At 46.1% G+C, this 18,341-nt stretch overlaps 1 protein-coding gene across 3 annotated transcripts in view; it reads right to left on the bottom strand.

Annotated features, from left to right (window-relative positions):
• Positions 1-10,589, bottom strand: part of NUFIP2 (nuclear FMR1 interacting protein 2) — a 507,895-nt gene extending 497,306 nt beyond the window's left edge. The window contains exon 1 of one of the 3 annotated variants that reach the window (XM_069615277.1): positions 10,370-10,589. In XM_069615277.1, coding sequence (XP_069471378.1) covers positions 10,370-10,487 — 118 coding nt within the window. In that variant the 5' untranslated portion in view covers positions 10,488-10,589. Of the gene's footprint in view, positions 1-7,344; positions 7,660-10,369 lie in introns of those variants that run through there. The other 2 variants (XM_069615278.1, XM_069615279.1) reach the window with 2 other exon arrangements.
• Positions 10,590-18,341: the final 7,752 nt, after the last annotated feature.

The raw sequence follows: 18,341 nt of genomic DNA, 5'->3' as shown, positions 1-18,341 counted from the left end.
ATTTAACCCATTTATTCTTTTTCTTTTCTCAGATAGTATATTGGCCAGGAATTGGAGTGCGCGCCTCACCCCTCTTTTTTTACTTGTATAACTAAATACCTGATTGACCCTACTCTCCTCCCTACACCTATCTGAGTAGATTATATTGTAATTAATTGTGCATTTATCTGTGTGACCTTCTGCTCTTGCTTTTTGAATGTACACATCAGCATTCATTTGTGAGGTTGAGGATAGAAAACTAGATTGGGATGCACACTCATTGAGGAGCAATTAAAATATATACAGTTACGGAGAACCTATACTTGGGAGGCAACGCAAAAGTGGTAATTGAACAGTGATGTAAAATATTGAAGTTTGCATCTAGAAACTAGGAATGGAATGTGGCATTCTCCTTTGGGTAACTGGTAAGGGAAAGTAATCGAAAAAGGCAGAAAGTTTCAAGTGCCAATTATAAAAAGGTGTGGATAAAAGCATAACAGGAAATTAAATTGTAAAATTTGATTTGGATACAAATAAGGAAAACATTAGTTGCTTGCAAACTTTTCCAGGAAATCGGAATTAGGAAAAAAGTCAGAAACCAAGGGGTCCTCGTGGATATTGCCTCCATGCCAATAGCGAGTGATCCAGTCCTTCCATTACAAGAAAAAGCTCCCAGAAAAGAGCCTATATAACCCATGATTAAGACCCAATGATCGTGGAACACTAGTGGAGGAACTAGGCTCCATGTTCAGCAAATACAAAAAAGGTTAAAAAAAAAGCATATTGGCAGATCATAGCTACTGTTATGAAGAAAGACAGACACTCAGGATAAAGAGCAAATAAACTGTAGAAAACCTAAACTGGTTTAGCAAGAATGGCTCATTATAGCCGTGGGAGACAGGTTTTTAGTGTGAAGTTTTTATCCTAAAATGTAGCCCATCCCCTTAGTTAAAGGAGTGTGAAGACTCAAAATGCTGCAGCAAAGATATTTTCCCTAAAGTAAATACATACTTTCAATGATGTGGTAGGAGGAAAAAAAATGCCCCATGTCTAAACATAAAGAGATACAAAAATCTCGAGCTTCAACAGAGTGCACTTCTGAATGCTGAAACCCACAACCACATTAACTCTTTAACAAACAAACAAGAACTTCTGGTGCCATTTTCATGAACATTGGAGCAAACTAATTTCTAGGACTTACCCCAAAGATGTGCGGGCCTCAGGTAATGGTTGGCATTACAAAAACCACCCATGTATCAATATTGTGAATCGAAACAGTCATAAATTGGGGAGGGCACAGGTGTGGCATTCTTGCATCCATTAACTCCTCCTTGAACAAGACTACCATCTCCTTCCAACCAAATCCCATTTCAGGCTCTTGCTGCGTGCACCACAATCAGAATACTAACTGGCCTCTTCTTCCCACACCATCAGTCTGGTTCCTGTGACATTGCGCTGCATAGGCTGAGCTGGCTTGCTCACGCAATATAATAAAGCACTAAGTTCCACTTTTACACACAACCCTGTACAAAAATCCTAGCTTCAGTACTGCCCAATCAACCCCCCTTGCTTTGTGCATTAATAAGAATTATCTTGACTTTCTTTTTACACCACTATTGCAAATCACAGCCTCTGGTTGTCTCCAACAGTCACCAAACTTGTGACTTCCGGTTTTGCCCAGACTTCATCAAAGCCTCTCACGTGTATGCTACCTAGTACAACATGATGATCTCTTTTGCCCACCCTTCAGCTTCGAGGACCACAAGCTTCCCACTTTTTGCAACCGCCCTCATAGATCTGGGTTCCCCACTATAGATCTGGCCTCGCACATCTCACATTAGAGTATCACTTTGGGAAACCCTAGCACAGCACATCCCAGCCTCTTGCTTCTAGCAAAGCCCACAACCACTCAACATCCTGTTTCATACAGCAACCTCAAGACTATGATACTTCATTGCCACCATTGCCTGCACATATAGTCTTCCCCGGTCCCTAAAATAATTCTGTAAATCTAAAATGCTGGTAGATTAGAACCTTTCACTTCCTGTTCCAAGTGTAGATTAGTGCATCTAAATCCCATAGTTTCCTCTAAATTTCATTTTGTTGGGGAAGATGTCATACTGATGATGCGAAGACTTTTGGAAATGCACATGACCGCATAGCAAGCCTAGTTCTACGACCTGTTGGTTGCATACATCTGTGCAACTGGTGCTCATCTCATGGGCTGATCTAACAACTATTATTACATCATGCAACAAACTTTGAATATCTCAGAAGAATGCCGTAGCTCGTTCCGCTATGGTATATTATTATTATTATTAGACACCATGAAGAACTTTTCCAACTTCTCCAGCATTTGATGAACTCATGACTGCCCCATTGTTTCATTTATAAATTATTTTGTCAATTTATCTAGCAGTTCCAAACCTAATGTATTTGATACACTCACGACTGCCTGAATTTTTCTATTCATTTATCTTTCTGTCAATTGTCTCAAAAATATTTCACTTAATGTGTTAATAATGCAATGATTAAATACACACACCAGAATGCCCTTATTGGACCATCAACCCATCATTAGTACAGTATAAGAATGGCAATGTGAACAGTAAACGCAAACACGAAATGTAACCGATTATAAAATGGCCACCGGCGCTCGATGACGTCATCGCGCAATGCATGCCGGACCCATTTTTCACATATATAAACAAGCAGGGTCATGATCTTGCGCTTCTCTACGAGTCGGTGCCCTGCTGTCGGAATCTTTACAGAATAAGTTAAGATTTTGCTGTGTAAAGTAAAACCTTGAAATGATTGACTTCTTCTAAAATGTATTGGGGCAACCACTATAATATTGATATACTTTGATCCAAAAATCCTGCCAGGATTAGGACTTGTTTCAACCCATTCACCTGCACAGACTAAGGTATAAAACGCACTGCTATCTTTACATAATAGCACTGTGACTACCTTATGACAACATAGGAATCTAAAAGGCTATTGTAACATTAGTGGATTTACTAACCAAATATGGAGTGAAACCCATTAACTAAATTCTTTTTCTAAAGTTCAGCATTAAAATGTTTAGTGCATTTGTTTTATCTTTATTTTTTGAACAATCCCTGAAGATGGTCATAATTGACCAAAATTCATTGGACATTGTTTGCCACACGCCTATCTCTTGTTTCAAGAATAAAGACTACCTTTTGAGAAAACTTATGAACTATTAGATGAATCATCATTTATATATAAACACAACCAGTAAAACAGTATACAGCAAAACAATAATTGAGTGGATGTCCACACGGGTCCTTCCAGTTGTCAGGGATACCCAACTGTTATGGATTACGGACAACAAGCCTGGTAAGACAGTTGTTCACATATCAGGCGACTTTACAGATGAAACAGTTAATAGCAATAGCAAGTGGCTGCACGTGTTGGTTGAATACAATGCACACGCTTCCACATATGCAAGTGCTTGTGAAAAGAAGCACATGCAGACATTTGCTTTAGAAAATATATGTTGCAAGAGGCCAGGAAATCATAGCTTCCCCCTCCAGCATAGAAAGCTAACCCGCAAGTGCAACTTCCTTTCTTAAACGGCACGTAGCATGGTCGGGAGATGCTTTTTACACTATTTTTACCATCTGATAAGCAGTCCAAGGACAGTAAGCACCAATAGACACCAAAATACGCGCGCACAGTTAAGAGTGTGTGGAAGCAAGCGACATGCATTACCCCTTAAAAAGCCCAGTTAATATAATGGAGTTGGAAGTTGTGTGGAAACAATTGATACACTTTACCCATTCACTGAACGGAAGCCCAGTTACTGTAGTGGAGACAACCAGTGGACACAGACCACACCTGTCTCTTATAAGTTTGCACATAGGAATGTTGTATGTTCAACAGACAAGGGAACACTCTAAGCAGCAAGCGTTTACCTCCCAAATGGCAGATGTGACGCATAGGTCGGATACCTGTGTTACATTTAAAAAACAAGCTGGATTAAGGGAGGGAGGGAAGGAAGGAGGTTCACGCAGCAATCCGCAGACTCAAGTCGTGGGGGCTGGCGAGAGATCTGTCGCAGATCCTAGAACAGAGGCGAAAGGGAGAGAGATAAGCAGGCCCAGCTGGACAGGAAGTCGTGGTGGGTTCATGTGCAGCACATCTTGCTCTGAAAGCTTGAGTTAAATGTGGAGTCTTGCTGTGTGCATTTAGAGACTAAAGGTGTTTGGTATCTTAATTCATGGCATAGCTCAAAAGAGTATAAATCCCAGGTCACTCAAGCTGCTAAACTAAAATGATCACTTGTTCTTTTCTAGATTAATGTAAACCATGCTTTTTGCTCACATAGCAGTCCTTTTCATTTGTATGGTAATGTGCTATTTTTTAGTTGCTTCGGTTATCGCATGTGCAACGCAAATTAGAGCGTGTAGAAGATAGGTGTGATATTAAAAATATATGAACCTACTACCCTCATTGTCAATTGCATATTTATGAGTAATGCATTAGAATGGTGTCTCTGAGTCTAAAAAAACTTCACACTTTTCCTGGCTGCATTGGTTAAATTATGCTAATGGCCACAAACACTCAGGAAGGTTGTCTCTAGCACTAAGTCACCTCCTGGGGTGCGTATTATCATAAAACATATGTACTGACTGTGTCCACTTTCCACAGCCTCAACTTAGGTGGAGGGAGGGGGTAGGAATCAAGCTTCATCACAGGCAATCAAGTCACAACCCAGACCAGCATTTGGCAAACAGATCCCATAATCTGACATTCTGTTTCATCACCCCGTTGCTTTATTTCAGCTACCCTGAGAGTGAGTTGCCCGCAAACTATATTGCACCTATTATTACTTTCTTTCCTCTTATATCATGATTGTACAAAATAAACTAGATGTTTACGGAAAATAGTGATTAACAGTTCCAATCAGTCAGTACTGTACATCTACAGATCTACTGCAGTACCATACACTGTAGCTAGCCTTCAGAGCTCTCTATGCTCTACGATTACAATTGCAATATACATTGGCACATGCGCGAGAGAGCTAGTTTTCAGAGCCTATTACATCTATGTATTTGTGTCCATTCGTGAAGTTCACTTTTTACATTTTACAGACACTCATCCAGGGCTTGCAAAGTCTACTCACCCTCTCTCAAAGTACAGTAGATTTTATGACGTGCGAGTATAGGGGATGCTTAAAGTACATTTAACTTTGCAGTAAATGACTAATAAAAGTTTCACTATGCATGGCTGGCCTCTGGTTAGCAGTAGAGCACCAAACAAAGTGGGTTTGTGGTGACAACCGTTTTGGAGAAAGTACATTTAAATTGTATCATCCTTTGCCGTGGGATGAGTGAATTTCTCTTAGGTTGAGAAAATAGTTACTCAACCTGCAGTTCTACCCGAATTGTAAAGTATTTGCATGGCTTGCCTCGTCTCTTTATTGTCTTACTTCAATGGTAGACAAAAATGCTATACTGCGGCTCATTTTATATCTTGGATACAAATAATTTCTTGTTACATTCAAAATATTAGTACAACATTGCTAATCAAATGGGTTTGTTTGCTAACAAAGAACATCTTAATTAGCAAATTCTGGCAATCAATTTTTGAAAACGAATGTACGCCTTGCAGTACATCTGAGCTTCAACATCCCTGCCCAACACAATGCATACCAGCCTTCCACTCCCTGTAATACCCAGTATATGACAAAGCATTTAAACATCACTCATTATATCTCCAACTTAACGCAGTGTTTAGTAGATCCTGCAATCTCAAACAGAAACACCCGTAAGCACCTTTATAGGAGCTATGGTCGCCAGCAACAAAAGGAATGGATCAATGTTATGTTATGTTACTTAGCTTTCACACTGCATCAGTCGACAACATAGTGATCTTACAACGCTGAGGCTTGACTGAAGTGTGGTGTACTGTGGCACTGCTAGGGGTTTCCAGACCTTAGTCTGAAGGAGTGGAAAAGTTAACAGTAGTAAAGTGAGAGCAGATTTTAGACAAACCTGAGAGAGTTATAATATCCAGCAGCAGGATGAAAGGAAGGAAGGATTGGCGTTTTTGTGGCATTAGCGAACAAAGATCAGGAAGAAAGCTCCCTAAGTGCTCTCGAGAACAGTCATAACCCATAAACATAAGTTTCTTGAGCGTTAAAGTACCGAAATTAGTTAGTGCATGGTTGCAAGGAAAGCTCAAGTTATGCTCCAGTGTACTCTTTAAGTAAGGAGGAATGAAAGGTAAGGGTTATAGTAACCGGACAGTACAAGATTGAAAAAACTGGAATTACCAGCCAGTTGTCAAAATCTACAGAGCCCAGAGTAGACTGCTCATGGTGAATAAATACCTTGGACACAAAGGGAAAAAGAACTAGGGAGAGTAGAATGTTACCACGGGTGCCCCCACCTAAATAGCCACCTGCTAGGTCCCAGTTGTGGAATGGTGAAATGTACGTTTTTGGGAGATAATTAACTTGGAGGTAAGGTTATAAACAGAATGCATGAAAGGAGAGCTAAATCAAAGGAAATATTCACTTGACAATCCTGCATGAGGGCAACTGTTAATTGAAACGGTTCATGCAGCGACACGCAACAAAAGTAACCACTCTGGCCTTCCTTCCAAACAAACTGCGCTCTACGGGTTACCCACAGAAACGTGCAATTTACTCATGGTGGTAAAATAAATGTCAGTGCCCCTTTCTGATTTGATTAAAACCAGAGTAGGGGATTAAGCAATCGCAGTAATGAAAACAAAATCAGATGCCGCGATTTTTAAAAAGCAATGTTGTTTTGAGAAAACCTGTATTTCGTCAATCTAGTTTACGACTGGGATGCGAAAAAACTGTCGTTACCTGGACCCCTAAATGAAGTAGGTACCTTCTATCACCGTGAGCCACCTGTGGCGAACGAAGACGTGTTGCCAATTACATTTATACTGGAGACTGGTGATACTGTTATGAAATCAGAGACAAAACGCCAACACTTGCCGAAACATGGGCACCGTCCATCAACTAGAAGGGCAGTCAGCCTTTATTGAGCGGTAATGGCTTTTGCGGGGAGGGTTGACTTATAACTGAACTGGGGGAATATGTAATTTGTCAATAAAACTGTCTAATGTCTGCAGTTATCAAATAAAAAACATTACAAAATTGGGACCGACAACATTATTTTACATCACGCCACATTCCTGGCACGTTCGCCCTACACTCCCTGGCTATAAATTACCTTTCACTTTGTGTAACCTAGCTTCCTGACAAACAGTGCCTCTCTCCCATCACCCCTGCCTCCTCCCTCCCTCCCTCCCCGTCCCAACGGGGGCAGGCTAGGGGGGTGCGGTGCAATGGCTCGTCACCTCAAACTTACGACAGCCTGCGCCACTAGAGAGGGTCGAAGCTTGAAGTAGCCGATTAGGCTACATCTCCCGCGATGGTCCACGCAGGCGGCCAGCAGGCCCTGGTCGCGTTACGGGACCCGGCGGGGGGGTATTTGCATGTGTCGTTAATGGTCCGTTGTTTTCTCAGTGCGTACGCGCCACCCTGCTGCTCCTAAACGTCTCACAGCTGACAGGAGGCCAAGGCGGACGGAACGCCGTGTATTACAGGGAGGTGGAGGAGAAGCGGTTGCACTGCCTCCCTCCCTTCCGCTGCCTGATAGGCCAGCCCGAGCTCTGACAGGAATCGGAATGTATAACATGGCGGACAGGAAGTGGCACACACACAGTGCACAGAAGGATACACCCCTCCTCCTCCCTTCACAAACACCGGCCGGCGACATGCGAGAGAGTAGAGCCCAAGGCCGAAGCAACTCGCTCCACGGAAACAAGCGAGGCGTTTACCCAGGCACGTCCATGAAGCGCCTTGGGCTGAATTTGACACCTACACTTTTCACGTGTAGCACTCCAGTCCTTGCTGATATCTGCCATAACCTACGAATCGCTCACCCGCTTCCAGTTAACAGCTCTTATCCACTTAAAGGGCAAGCAACACCTCGTTGGTTTTTCTCGCCGAATAGCCTGCTGTAGTCTCGTACCCATTTAATACTGAGTGTTCCTTTGCCACTGGTCAGTAATGCAGGTCTACGTGCCCAAGATACATAATTAAAACCAGGACGGGAGTAATACCAGAATGGATTAGGCCAATTTAGCATGCATGTTCTGCGTCCCTCGCTTAAGTAGCGCCCGGTTTAGTCCACTTTGTTACATTGTGTTCTCCACTCGAGCCAATGACCCCAGGTTATCTATCACTTTGTCGAATGACACGCTTGGCTTTGTGCCCACCTTTGCCGCGGATACACCTTCTTTCTCCCTATGCCTCTTTTCTGGACACTGCTTATTACTTCATTCTTTGGCCTCCCGTTACGGTGCTTAGCCATAGCACCCCAAGGTATAACAACATATCTTATCACGCTGGACAACTAATACCCTCCTAACGCCCCTTTACCTCTCCCCACACACACACATACATAAAGATGCAGCTGTACCCTTATTACAATCAACACCTTTTGTATAAACTCCGAATCGTAGAAGGTTTCTTAACCAGTTGCTATCGCCCCTGTACCCAGGTAAAACCCACCCCATAGTGCCATGGTGATTGTCCCGTTAAACCAGTAACCACTGTCTGCTCCACCTGCTTCCCACGATAAACCAATGGCAATTCACGTCATACAACCCCACATTGCTGCCATTTGACCACAGTTGCAATTTTCCAATTGAGATAGTTCAGTGTGCTGTCGTATTCTCTGCAGGGATGTGTGTGGAACACACGTGGTCGCAGGTCTCGTTGCTGGCTGGTCGGCTCAACCTTTCGTCCTTTGGGGGTAGGAAAAACGAGCAGCAGAGAGTTGGGTAATAGTGCCATGAGGCAATTTACAATATAAATAAGGCACCCAGTTTCATGGTATTTATTTTTCAGTCGGTATTTATCCATATACATTTTCCCACGTTTATTATTTTTCATATACAAACATAATTGCAACTAGTATTTTTCTGCATTACTCAAGCGAAGAAAAAATTAAAACGCAGGCAGCAACACAGGACACATTTGGTAATGTATATGTGTATATAGGGGCTGTTGGGTGGTGACTGGGAATTGCTGAGAATTTGGTTGGGGTTTGTAATGTATATAGTTGCTATGTAAACGTTTGAGTAATTTGGGGTTTTTTAATGTATTGTGGAATGTATACAGATGTATGTGATTTTATGAGTTTGTAAATAAAATGTACAAAAAATAAATAAAAAACAAATGGAACTGGATTATTCTACATGATTGTCATCTTCATTTTACCCCATGACGAATTGTGGTTCCTGCTGATCCAAGATATAGGTTGTCAGCGATTTTAAATCATTTTTCTTACAGCGTTTACACACTGCTGCCAGTAAATGTAGAAAAAAGAAGAAATAGCCGTTTTTCCGTTTTGATAAATACAGACAGAAAGATTGATTTCCTTCTGTATTTGTGCAGTAAAAACGGAATTAGATGGCCTTAATTCTAATCTATATAGTATATGACTGTACTAAAGGTCTAAATTACCCTTCCTGAGGCTCTAGCTATTGGCCCATGTCCTCTGGGGATCACAGTATGGGTGTCATCTGTCAGTTTCCTAGTATCCACTTGTTTATTGTTATTTATTCAATGGTCGTGACTCAGCCGGGTTACAACGCCCCCCACCCCCATCTAATTGCCTAATGCTTTTACCTCGGGTAAGCCCTCACCCCACAATTCTGTTCATATATGCATAATGCCGCGTCAATGATTTGCCTGAAAACCCATACTACCCAACTCTTGCCAAGTCACCGATTACACCCCCAAGACTCTGATCCGTACAGCTACAGGATTCCCCTCCGGTTAATATACCAGTTTGCCCAAAATCGCTCCTCCTTATCGTGGGGCCCCGGTTTTCCCTCTAGTCCGAGGACCCATGCTGGGGTCCTTAATGCCACTAGTTTCTGGACACCTCTCATCTACAAATTCTCATTATGCCCGAGACGCAATGACCTGCCCGCTCCGTTCCCCTCCCCGCCCTTCGTTCTCCCACTTCCCAAAGAGCCCCTGAAATTACAACAGTTCCAATATGACATTAACCAATATATCCAGGTTCTGCCCAATCTAAGAACTCCATCTACCACCCCACCCGGCCGACTTTTCTTTACCATATATGCTTGCACATCCTCGACGCCTTTAAGGATAGCACATTATCACCTCCTTCCTTCACCAACTGGGCCCAGACTCCTTGCCATGTTGGCGGCTCGATGCAGCCGTGTCTGTGCCCGCAATACCCGGCCTCCTTCCTTTCCAGGGAGCAGGTTTATTTCTCCAGCAAGCTCTTCGGGGCCCTATTTAGGTAAGGCTATTCGGAGGAGCTCCTGCCCGTGTACTCACCTGCTCTCCTACGGTAGGTCCCCCCCGGGGGCTGACTGTGCCCCCCCCGCAGGGCCCGGGCTCCATGCAGCTGCTGGTAACTGTGGTGCTGCGGGGGGGCTCGGTGCTGCTCCTCCATGGGGGGGGTCCGGCTCCTTCCGCCGGCCTTGAATAGAGGCTGCGGGATTCTGGAAAGATTCTCTGCCCCGGCAGCAGTCAAGGGGGCGCTCCTCCAGTCAGGGCCCACCCCTTTCCAACGCCCCTCGTTTGACACCTCCCCCCTTAGCCCGCCCCTGCCCTGTTACAGGAACAGTCTCCGCAGTGTATCCCCTTCCTGGGACTTCCCCTAGTCCGCCAGAGCATCCTCATAGGAGGCCTCCCAGACTGGGTAGTCCTAGTACCCTCCCCATACAACCTCGGGGTTGGGCCTCGACGTCAGCAGCATGGCGCCATCCCAGAGGCTGTGCACTGGGGCAGTGGCAGCCTGTAACAGTGTTGTGTCTGGGACGGACTTTACACTACGGAGCGGAGAAAACAACTGCAACATTACACGTGTTTAAGACCCCCACGGTCACGCGCTATGTAGGATAGCCCTTTTATCTCAAACAAAGCATGTATGCAGACATGGCCAGTGCACAGGGCTGGCCCTAGGAAAGGGGGGGGGGGGGGTGCTACTTTGCATATGCTATAAAATAACATCACAGAAAATGATGTCACAGAATGAGTGTTTAATACTCGAGGGCATCATGGGAAGTAACCTTTAAAGAAGTGTCCAAGAGACACACTTTGTGCTGTCCAGTATATGAATGTCCACTGTTATTATAACAGTTGTCAATATCATAAAACACGATTTGTCTGTTCCACTCACTTTGGCTAATGTTACAGCTGGCTAGTGACCCCCAGACCCTCCCGCAGGCATACACACACTCACACGGAGGAACACACGGGACGCGTGTTGCTGGTACGGGGTCCCGGCTGCAACTGCCGTCCGGGACCTCCTTTATTAACAGCGCGCATGCAGGGGCCAGAACGAGGCTCGCTCATGCGCACACTGCGTACGTACTACGCAACATCCCTCCTTTTCCCCCCAAAGAATGAACAACTCCAACATCAACAAATAACAGTCACAACCGGGGAACAGAAACAGTTCTTGACCTCCTAAGAGACCGGTTCCATGATGAAGTCCTGGAACCTATGCGGGGGTTGTCGCCCCTTGCGGCTTGGGTACCTTCTGGACTCCTCTCAAGGTGCTCTCAGTGTCTCTGCGGCTTTGGCGCCACCACTATGGGTGAGACCCACAGTGTTGACCCTCCACTCGCTCGATAATGTCCAAGTCGATGAGTGTCTGAAGTTCTTTCTCCACCTGCGCCCTCAGGTGGAAGGGGATTCTCCGGTGCTTGAGGGCCATCGGCCTCATGGACACGTCAATGTGGAGTCTGATGGGATCGCCCTTCAGATTTCCAACCCCTTGAAAGATGCTTTCGAACCGCTACAGCAGGCGATCAATGTCTGTGGTACACCGCCAGCGTGAAGTGTACATTGTCGAGGGCTTCGGAAGCAGCACAACTTAGTAGGGAGTGCGGGCTCACACTTGTCACAAAGAATCTCGCCTTGATCTCATTGAGCCCATGTGACACCGGAGCTACAAAAACTCCCTGAATCGGCAGTGGCGTGTCCCCCCCCCTAAGGAATATATCCAGGCTTTGGACACTTCCATCTTGGGAGGACCTGGGAGAGCCTCATAGTGTTCAGCAGCCAGCACGCAGACCTATGCCCCTGTATCGATCAAGACGGGGGTGGGCACATCACCATTGTTCACTGTGCACGTCGGTTGCCTGCTCTGCCTTGACCCTGTGGCGATACTCGAGATGAAAAAGATTTCCTCCTCTTCCTCCTCGGCGATGTCCAGATCTAGCACACCTTGCTCAATCGACGACACACCCCTCACGCACCGGGCATTAACCCCGCCTGACCCTGCTGGCCCCCTTGACGCGGCCACTGGGGTCGAGGCCCTGCAGACTCTCACAAAGTGTCCTGGTGTGCCGCACCGTCCACAGACTCTAGTCTTTGCCGGGCATTCGCCAGCATGAGGCACGTCATATCCACAGTACAGACAGAGCTGCGGAGTTCCAGGCGCAGAGGGGCTGTCCACCCTTCTGGGGGCCCAGCGCGCCCTACCTGGGGCTTAGCGCCCTATGGCAAAGGCGTCCTCACTCTTCCCAGGATGCATAGCTGTGTCCATTTTCGCACCTCTAGACTCCGCCAGTTCATACGCTCTCCCAGTGTCAAGGATTTGCGGCAGCGTCAGGCCTGGCTCCCTTAGCACCTGCCTTCTCAGCTTCCTAGAGCTTCACCCCTGAATCAGCTGGTTCCGCACCATCTCCTCCTCATTCACCCACCTGCAGGTGCTTGCGAGGTGCCTCCGCTGTGCACAGAACTGGTCCAAGGACTCATCTCCTTGTTGCTTCTCCGCACACATCACAAATCTGTAGAAATCGACATTCGCCATGGGGAGGAAATGGTCCTGGTGGGCCTGTTTCACCACATCATAGGTGACCACCTGAAGGTTTAGCGGGTCATAAATCCTGTGGACATCCATGCCAGCTGAATATACCATTGTGGCCACCTTCGCATCATCATCCATCTCCCCTGAAGCCTGTGAGAAACATTCCTAGCTTCTTCAACCACAGTAGCCACTTCGGTCCCAGCTTAGATGGTGGGCCTGTGGTATCAAATTCAGGCATGGGTGCCAGGGTACTGTGCAATCTGCGTGGGATTGGCGCGGGGGCTCCCTCTTCCTCCTCCTCACCCATGGTGGTGACTGGGCTGAGGGTATCTCCGTTGAACTAGCTCTGGACTCCCTGCACTGACCTTCAAGAGTCCCGGATGGGTGCCCAGGCACCAAAAGGCACAGGATGGAGGTGTGGTGGGCCTGCAGTAGGTGTAAGTTTCGCCTTCAGCCTTTTCTCCTTGTTTTATTTTTTGAACCACGGCCCAGTGGTCGAAGTGAGCGGGAGCGGTTGGGAGCAGTGCTCCTCTACTTTTTTCAATGAAGTTTTACCGTTCCTATACTTTTATTTTAAAAATAAACTGCTCTGGAATGGTTTCGTTTAAAAATAAACATGTAGGCAGAAGTTGAAACTTGCACTTTCACTGGATCGCACTGAACGTTTCCTTAAGCAGCAGGTGCATGTGTTTGGAGGTTTGTATTGTGTGTAGGAAGGGGGATGGGGTTTTTGGGGTGTGGGTGCGGTCCAGCAAGGAACATTGTTCCACTACTTCTTTGTGTACATTTCGACCACTTGCACGGCCCTTTTATCCAAACAGGGCCATGGTGTCAAGGAGTTCCCCCCTTCTCACCTGGGTACGGTGTTTGCCGGTGTCTTCGATCGCTGCCTTCTTGCGAACGCTCCTGGTCTTGAACAGCGCTGCTCGAGTCTCGTCTGGTTCCAGGTTGCATTTAGTTCCAGGAGCGCGGAGTCCAGGAATCTGGGAGTCTGGGGAAAGCTAGTAATGCTCGGAATCAGGAAGGGGGAAAGGGTTAGGAGCGGGTAATAGCACTGGGACAAGGAAACAATACCGCGAGCTACGAACACACGTCTGAGGCTACTCTACAATAGCATTGAGACGCGCGGAGACGCGGAAGGCGTGGTCTATAAATAGATCACGCTGCGTTCAGCACATGAAGCGAGCAAGGGCTTCAGCGCTGGTCGGCCATGTTGGAAGTAGTACGGAATGTAAGCCCCATTGAGACAAGGACCAGGAAGTCCAAAAGGGGTGTGATCTGAAGTTCATGACAGCATGCCTCCTCCGAAGGCCTTTTCCTGCAGGTTTGCCCGGGTGTATTAGGTGAAATCTTCTGAGTAACCGAGGAGCCTTGATATTTGAAACAGGTTCCCAGGTCCTTTCGCTAGGAGGATATCCTTTCCACTCCACTAGGTATTGAAGATGGCACCGCTTATACCTGGAGTCACAAATCCAGGACACCTCATATTCCAGTTGGTTGTCAACCATAAGAGGAGAAGCTCTACTCGATCGTCGAGAGGATTGGATGCAGGGCTTCAATAGGGATGTGTGAAAAACTGGATGAATTATTTTCCAGGAGTCAGGTAGCTTGATTCGATATGAGACAGGATTGATAATCTCCTTGATGTGAAATGGACCAAAGTAGCGGGGAGCCAGCTTGTTTGGTCGCAAGTGTGGGGGGAGTAGTTTTGATGACAACCACACTCGATCACCGACTGTATAGGAAGGACCTAGTCTTCTCTTGGAATCCGCATACCTCTTGGTCTGTAATCTGGCTTTCTCTAAGTGTTCTTTAGCCTCCCGATGAATGTTGATAAGAGTTTCGATCCAGGAGTCGACAGTAGGTACTGGTGTAGGGTAAGGAAGAACCGAGGGTAAAACGGATGGATGGAACCCCTAACTACAATAAAAAGGGCTGGTCTGTAGCGCTGAATGTTCGGAGTTGTTGTAAGCGAATTCCGCAATGGGTATCAGGAGAGACCAGTCATCCTGGACCTTGGTGGCGAAACATCGGAGATATTGTTCAAGGGTCTGATTTGCACGTTCTGTGGCTCCATTGGTTTGGGGGTGATATCCTGAAGAGAGGGCATGTTGGATTCCTAGTGTCAGGCTCCAATCTTCAAGCGCAGGAGTGGTACAAAACAACCACCCCCTCTGCGGTCTGGGTGCCTGCAAGTCACGCCTTACACAGACCTCCGAGACCCCGGCGGGGAAAGAGGGTTAGGGAATCGTTGGTTGGACAGGAACAGGTTTTCAGGATAACCGGAAAAAGGGTTAGGAGAGGGAAGGTGGACAGGACTGGGGGAGTTTGGGTAAATACAAACTAACAATTAAACATGCATACCCAAACCAGAATATACATTACATGCCCACATTACAGTCTGTCATCAATGAGGCAATTAGAGCAAAAGGACTTATCTCTGTTTTTGAGAGCTGGCCTCCTGCCTGCGCACTCTCAGGTCCGGTCTCCGGAGCAGATAAATGCTGCAAAGAGAGTTATGAGTTTTTACCTTGTGGGTGTTTCCTCACACACACAACAGATGCATCCAATGGGTAAATGGCATTACTTCATGCACCCCCACTCATCTCCAAGTTGCCACGTTCTAACTTGTATGCCCCCTTGAATGGGTTTAGCCCTGATATGCGGTTAAGCCGCACGTGGCTCGGCAGTTCACACTGATCCACGTGTTAATATGCACACATAGATTAAATAATAAACGTGCCGCTAGCCGCACGTGGCGCAGTGCGACTTCAGTACAAGTCACGCCGTGTTTCCATTCGTCCCCAGCCCGTACTCGTACCAGGTGATATGCCCCTCGGAGATCTAGTTTGGTGTATATGGTTGCCTTCCGCACTTGATCCAGTAAGACTGGAATTAACGGTAATGGGTACCGATTCTTGATGGTGATACGATTAACTCCGCGATAATCGATACACGTTCTTAAGTCTCCGGTCTTCTTCGGTATGAAGAATAGTGGCAAGGAGACTGGGGAATTAGAGTGTCTAATGAACCTGCTTCGTAGGTTAGTGTCTATATATTCCTTTAGATGTTTTGTTTCATCTTCAGTGAGCGCATACACCGTACGGCAGGGTAAGACTGCTCCTGGCTCTAGGTCAATTCGGCAATCAAATGGACGGTGAGGCGGCAGGGTTTCCGCCGCTTGTTTGCTAAACACATCGGCATATTCCCCATACTCGGCGGGTAAGGCACTCAAGTCTAAGGATTCCATTGAGGCTATACATGGTTTTATTTCGGATTTCATGCACTGTGCGAGGCAGAATTCTGATGAAAAACTCACCTTGTGTCATGATCACAGCAAAAGTTCCTACAATTGCGTCCAAAAAGAATTGGTCTTCAATCTACCATTCGTGGATGTTAAGAAAAAGCAGCTCAGGGCAGTGTTAGGCCTGGGCAGTACTTCCCAACACTCAACAGGGCTGCCTGGTTTATGCTGATAGAGCGCGCAGTGTAGGTCTAGTTGTTTTCTCGCTCCTCCTATTTAAGCCCCTCCCCTCGAGCATTCCTTGCTTCGCGTTCGGAAAGAATCCAGTCAACGCTTGCCGCTGTCCAGCTTTAGGTCCTGTCACGTTCCAGCGCCACTAGTTACACTTCCCTTTCAGTCATTTTGGTCCCCTTTTCAGCCCATTATTGTTTCCCTGAGTTCCCTGCAATTCCTGTAATTTCCAGTCATAGTATCTTCCACAGTCAGCGTTTGGAACTCTCGTCACAGACTTCATTCCGGTCACTCCTTTAGCCCCTTCTTTTTCCAGTCACAGAACTACTTCCATGATTCAAGAGTTTCCTGTCAGAAATTTTTCGCAAGTATCTTTGCTCTTATCCTCTGAAGCAACATATCTTTCCTATGATATTGTGAGGTTCAGTGTTGCGTTGTTAATCAGTCACTGAGCATTTGTTGCGCGTCACGTATAGAGCTGGGTTGGCGCTTCATTAGCTACTGAGTGTTCCTTAGCTTTGGATCTTAGTTTGGCGTGTGTTCTTTACATATTGTGTGAGCGTGTTTCCTGAGGTAAATTCGTTTTACGGTTGTGGTGCCCATGAATGCGTGGGTGTAGAAATTCCTCTCACACTTTAGGTACTCCAAAATTTCCCAGTCCTAATTCCAGTCACTTCAGTCCGGCGCAGTTATCTTGGTTTCACACTCTTATCTGTTGAGTGATTATTTGTGCGCTGTACCTTTTTAGTTTATTGAACATTAGTTAAAATTTCCTTCCTAGCGACATTAGTCAGCACCATCTCCCCTCTTCAGAACAAGCGCCCCTGCACAGATGCAGGATGGAGAGATAACAACATAAATTCCTAAGGTAATTAGAAAAGCTGAAGTGTTATATGAGAGTGTAGAATTAGTTTAAAACTCCATAGAAGAGCTAATCAAAATTCTTAGAAATCTCTTGTGTTTATCCTAGGAACGCATATTTGTATGGTTGAAGGGAGGATTGGGAGCTACACCAATTGAGAAGAACGGTGTTACGTAGTTCCATCATGAGTGTCCCCGCAGAGTCCAGGTAAGCGTTACAGAACGCGAAGCCGTTTGAAACATACTCTGCCTGGACATCATGGGAACTCCTGAGGTTGATCTGTTGGCCCAATTGTTGGGAGAATTGAGAGCGGAAGTGCATGCAGCACGTTCCGAAACGAATGCTCTGAGGAAAGAGTTAGTGGTAAACAGGGATAGAACTGAGGAGTTGGCCCGTCAATTATTGCAGTCACAAACTGGTCAGGTTCCGTTGCCTTCTGGTAACCCCCAAGTTTCAGCCCCAATTGCACCATCAGTCCCTGTCCAAGTAATCGTACCAGGAAATATTCCCTTGGCCCCCCAGAACGCTTTTTTGGAGACCCAAAAAGATTTGCAGTGTTTTTAAATAAATGCAGGCTACATTTCTTATGCAGGCCGGGAACGTTTCCCACAGACCAATCTAAGGTGGCCTTTGTGTTGTCTTACCTGGGTGGGTATGCTGCTGACTGGGCAGTTCCTCTTGTCAATAGAGATGATCCTGTGTTGAGAAACTTTCAAAACTTCCAATGTGAACTAGAAAAACTTTTTGCCCGCCACACCCAAGGACAAGCATTAGATAATGAATTGTTGTCACTTAGACAGGGTAATCAAGATCTGCTAGCATATGTAGCCACTTTCAATAGACTTGTTGCAGAAACCAATTGGCCCTCAGAGAAAAGAATTACATTGTTTTACCGTGGGTTGCGGGGTGAGCTGAAGGATGTCCTAGCACAAGTGGTGAACCCGCCAGAAGGAATTGCCGAATTCATAGACTTAACCATCCAGTTGGATCACCGACTTCAAGATCGGAGAATGGATCGAGGTCGCCCAGAGAGTCGGGCATATTTTGTTCGCCCCAAGGAAACTTCTGGAAGGGTGTCGTCAGAAAACCATGCCGAACCTATGCAACTGGGTGTCATTCGTGGTCCTATCTCCCAAGCTGAGAGAGAAAA

Source organism: Ambystoma mexicanum, chromosome 9 (genome assembly GCF_040938575.1).
Source record: "Ambystoma mexicanum isolate Mex_15411 chromosome 9, UKY_AmexF1_1, whole genome shotgun sequence".
NCBI lineage: Eukaryota > Metazoa > Chordata > Amphibia > Caudata > Ambystomatidae > Ambystoma > Ambystoma mexicanum.
This window is presented reverse-complemented; position numbering and strand designations above follow the sequence as displayed.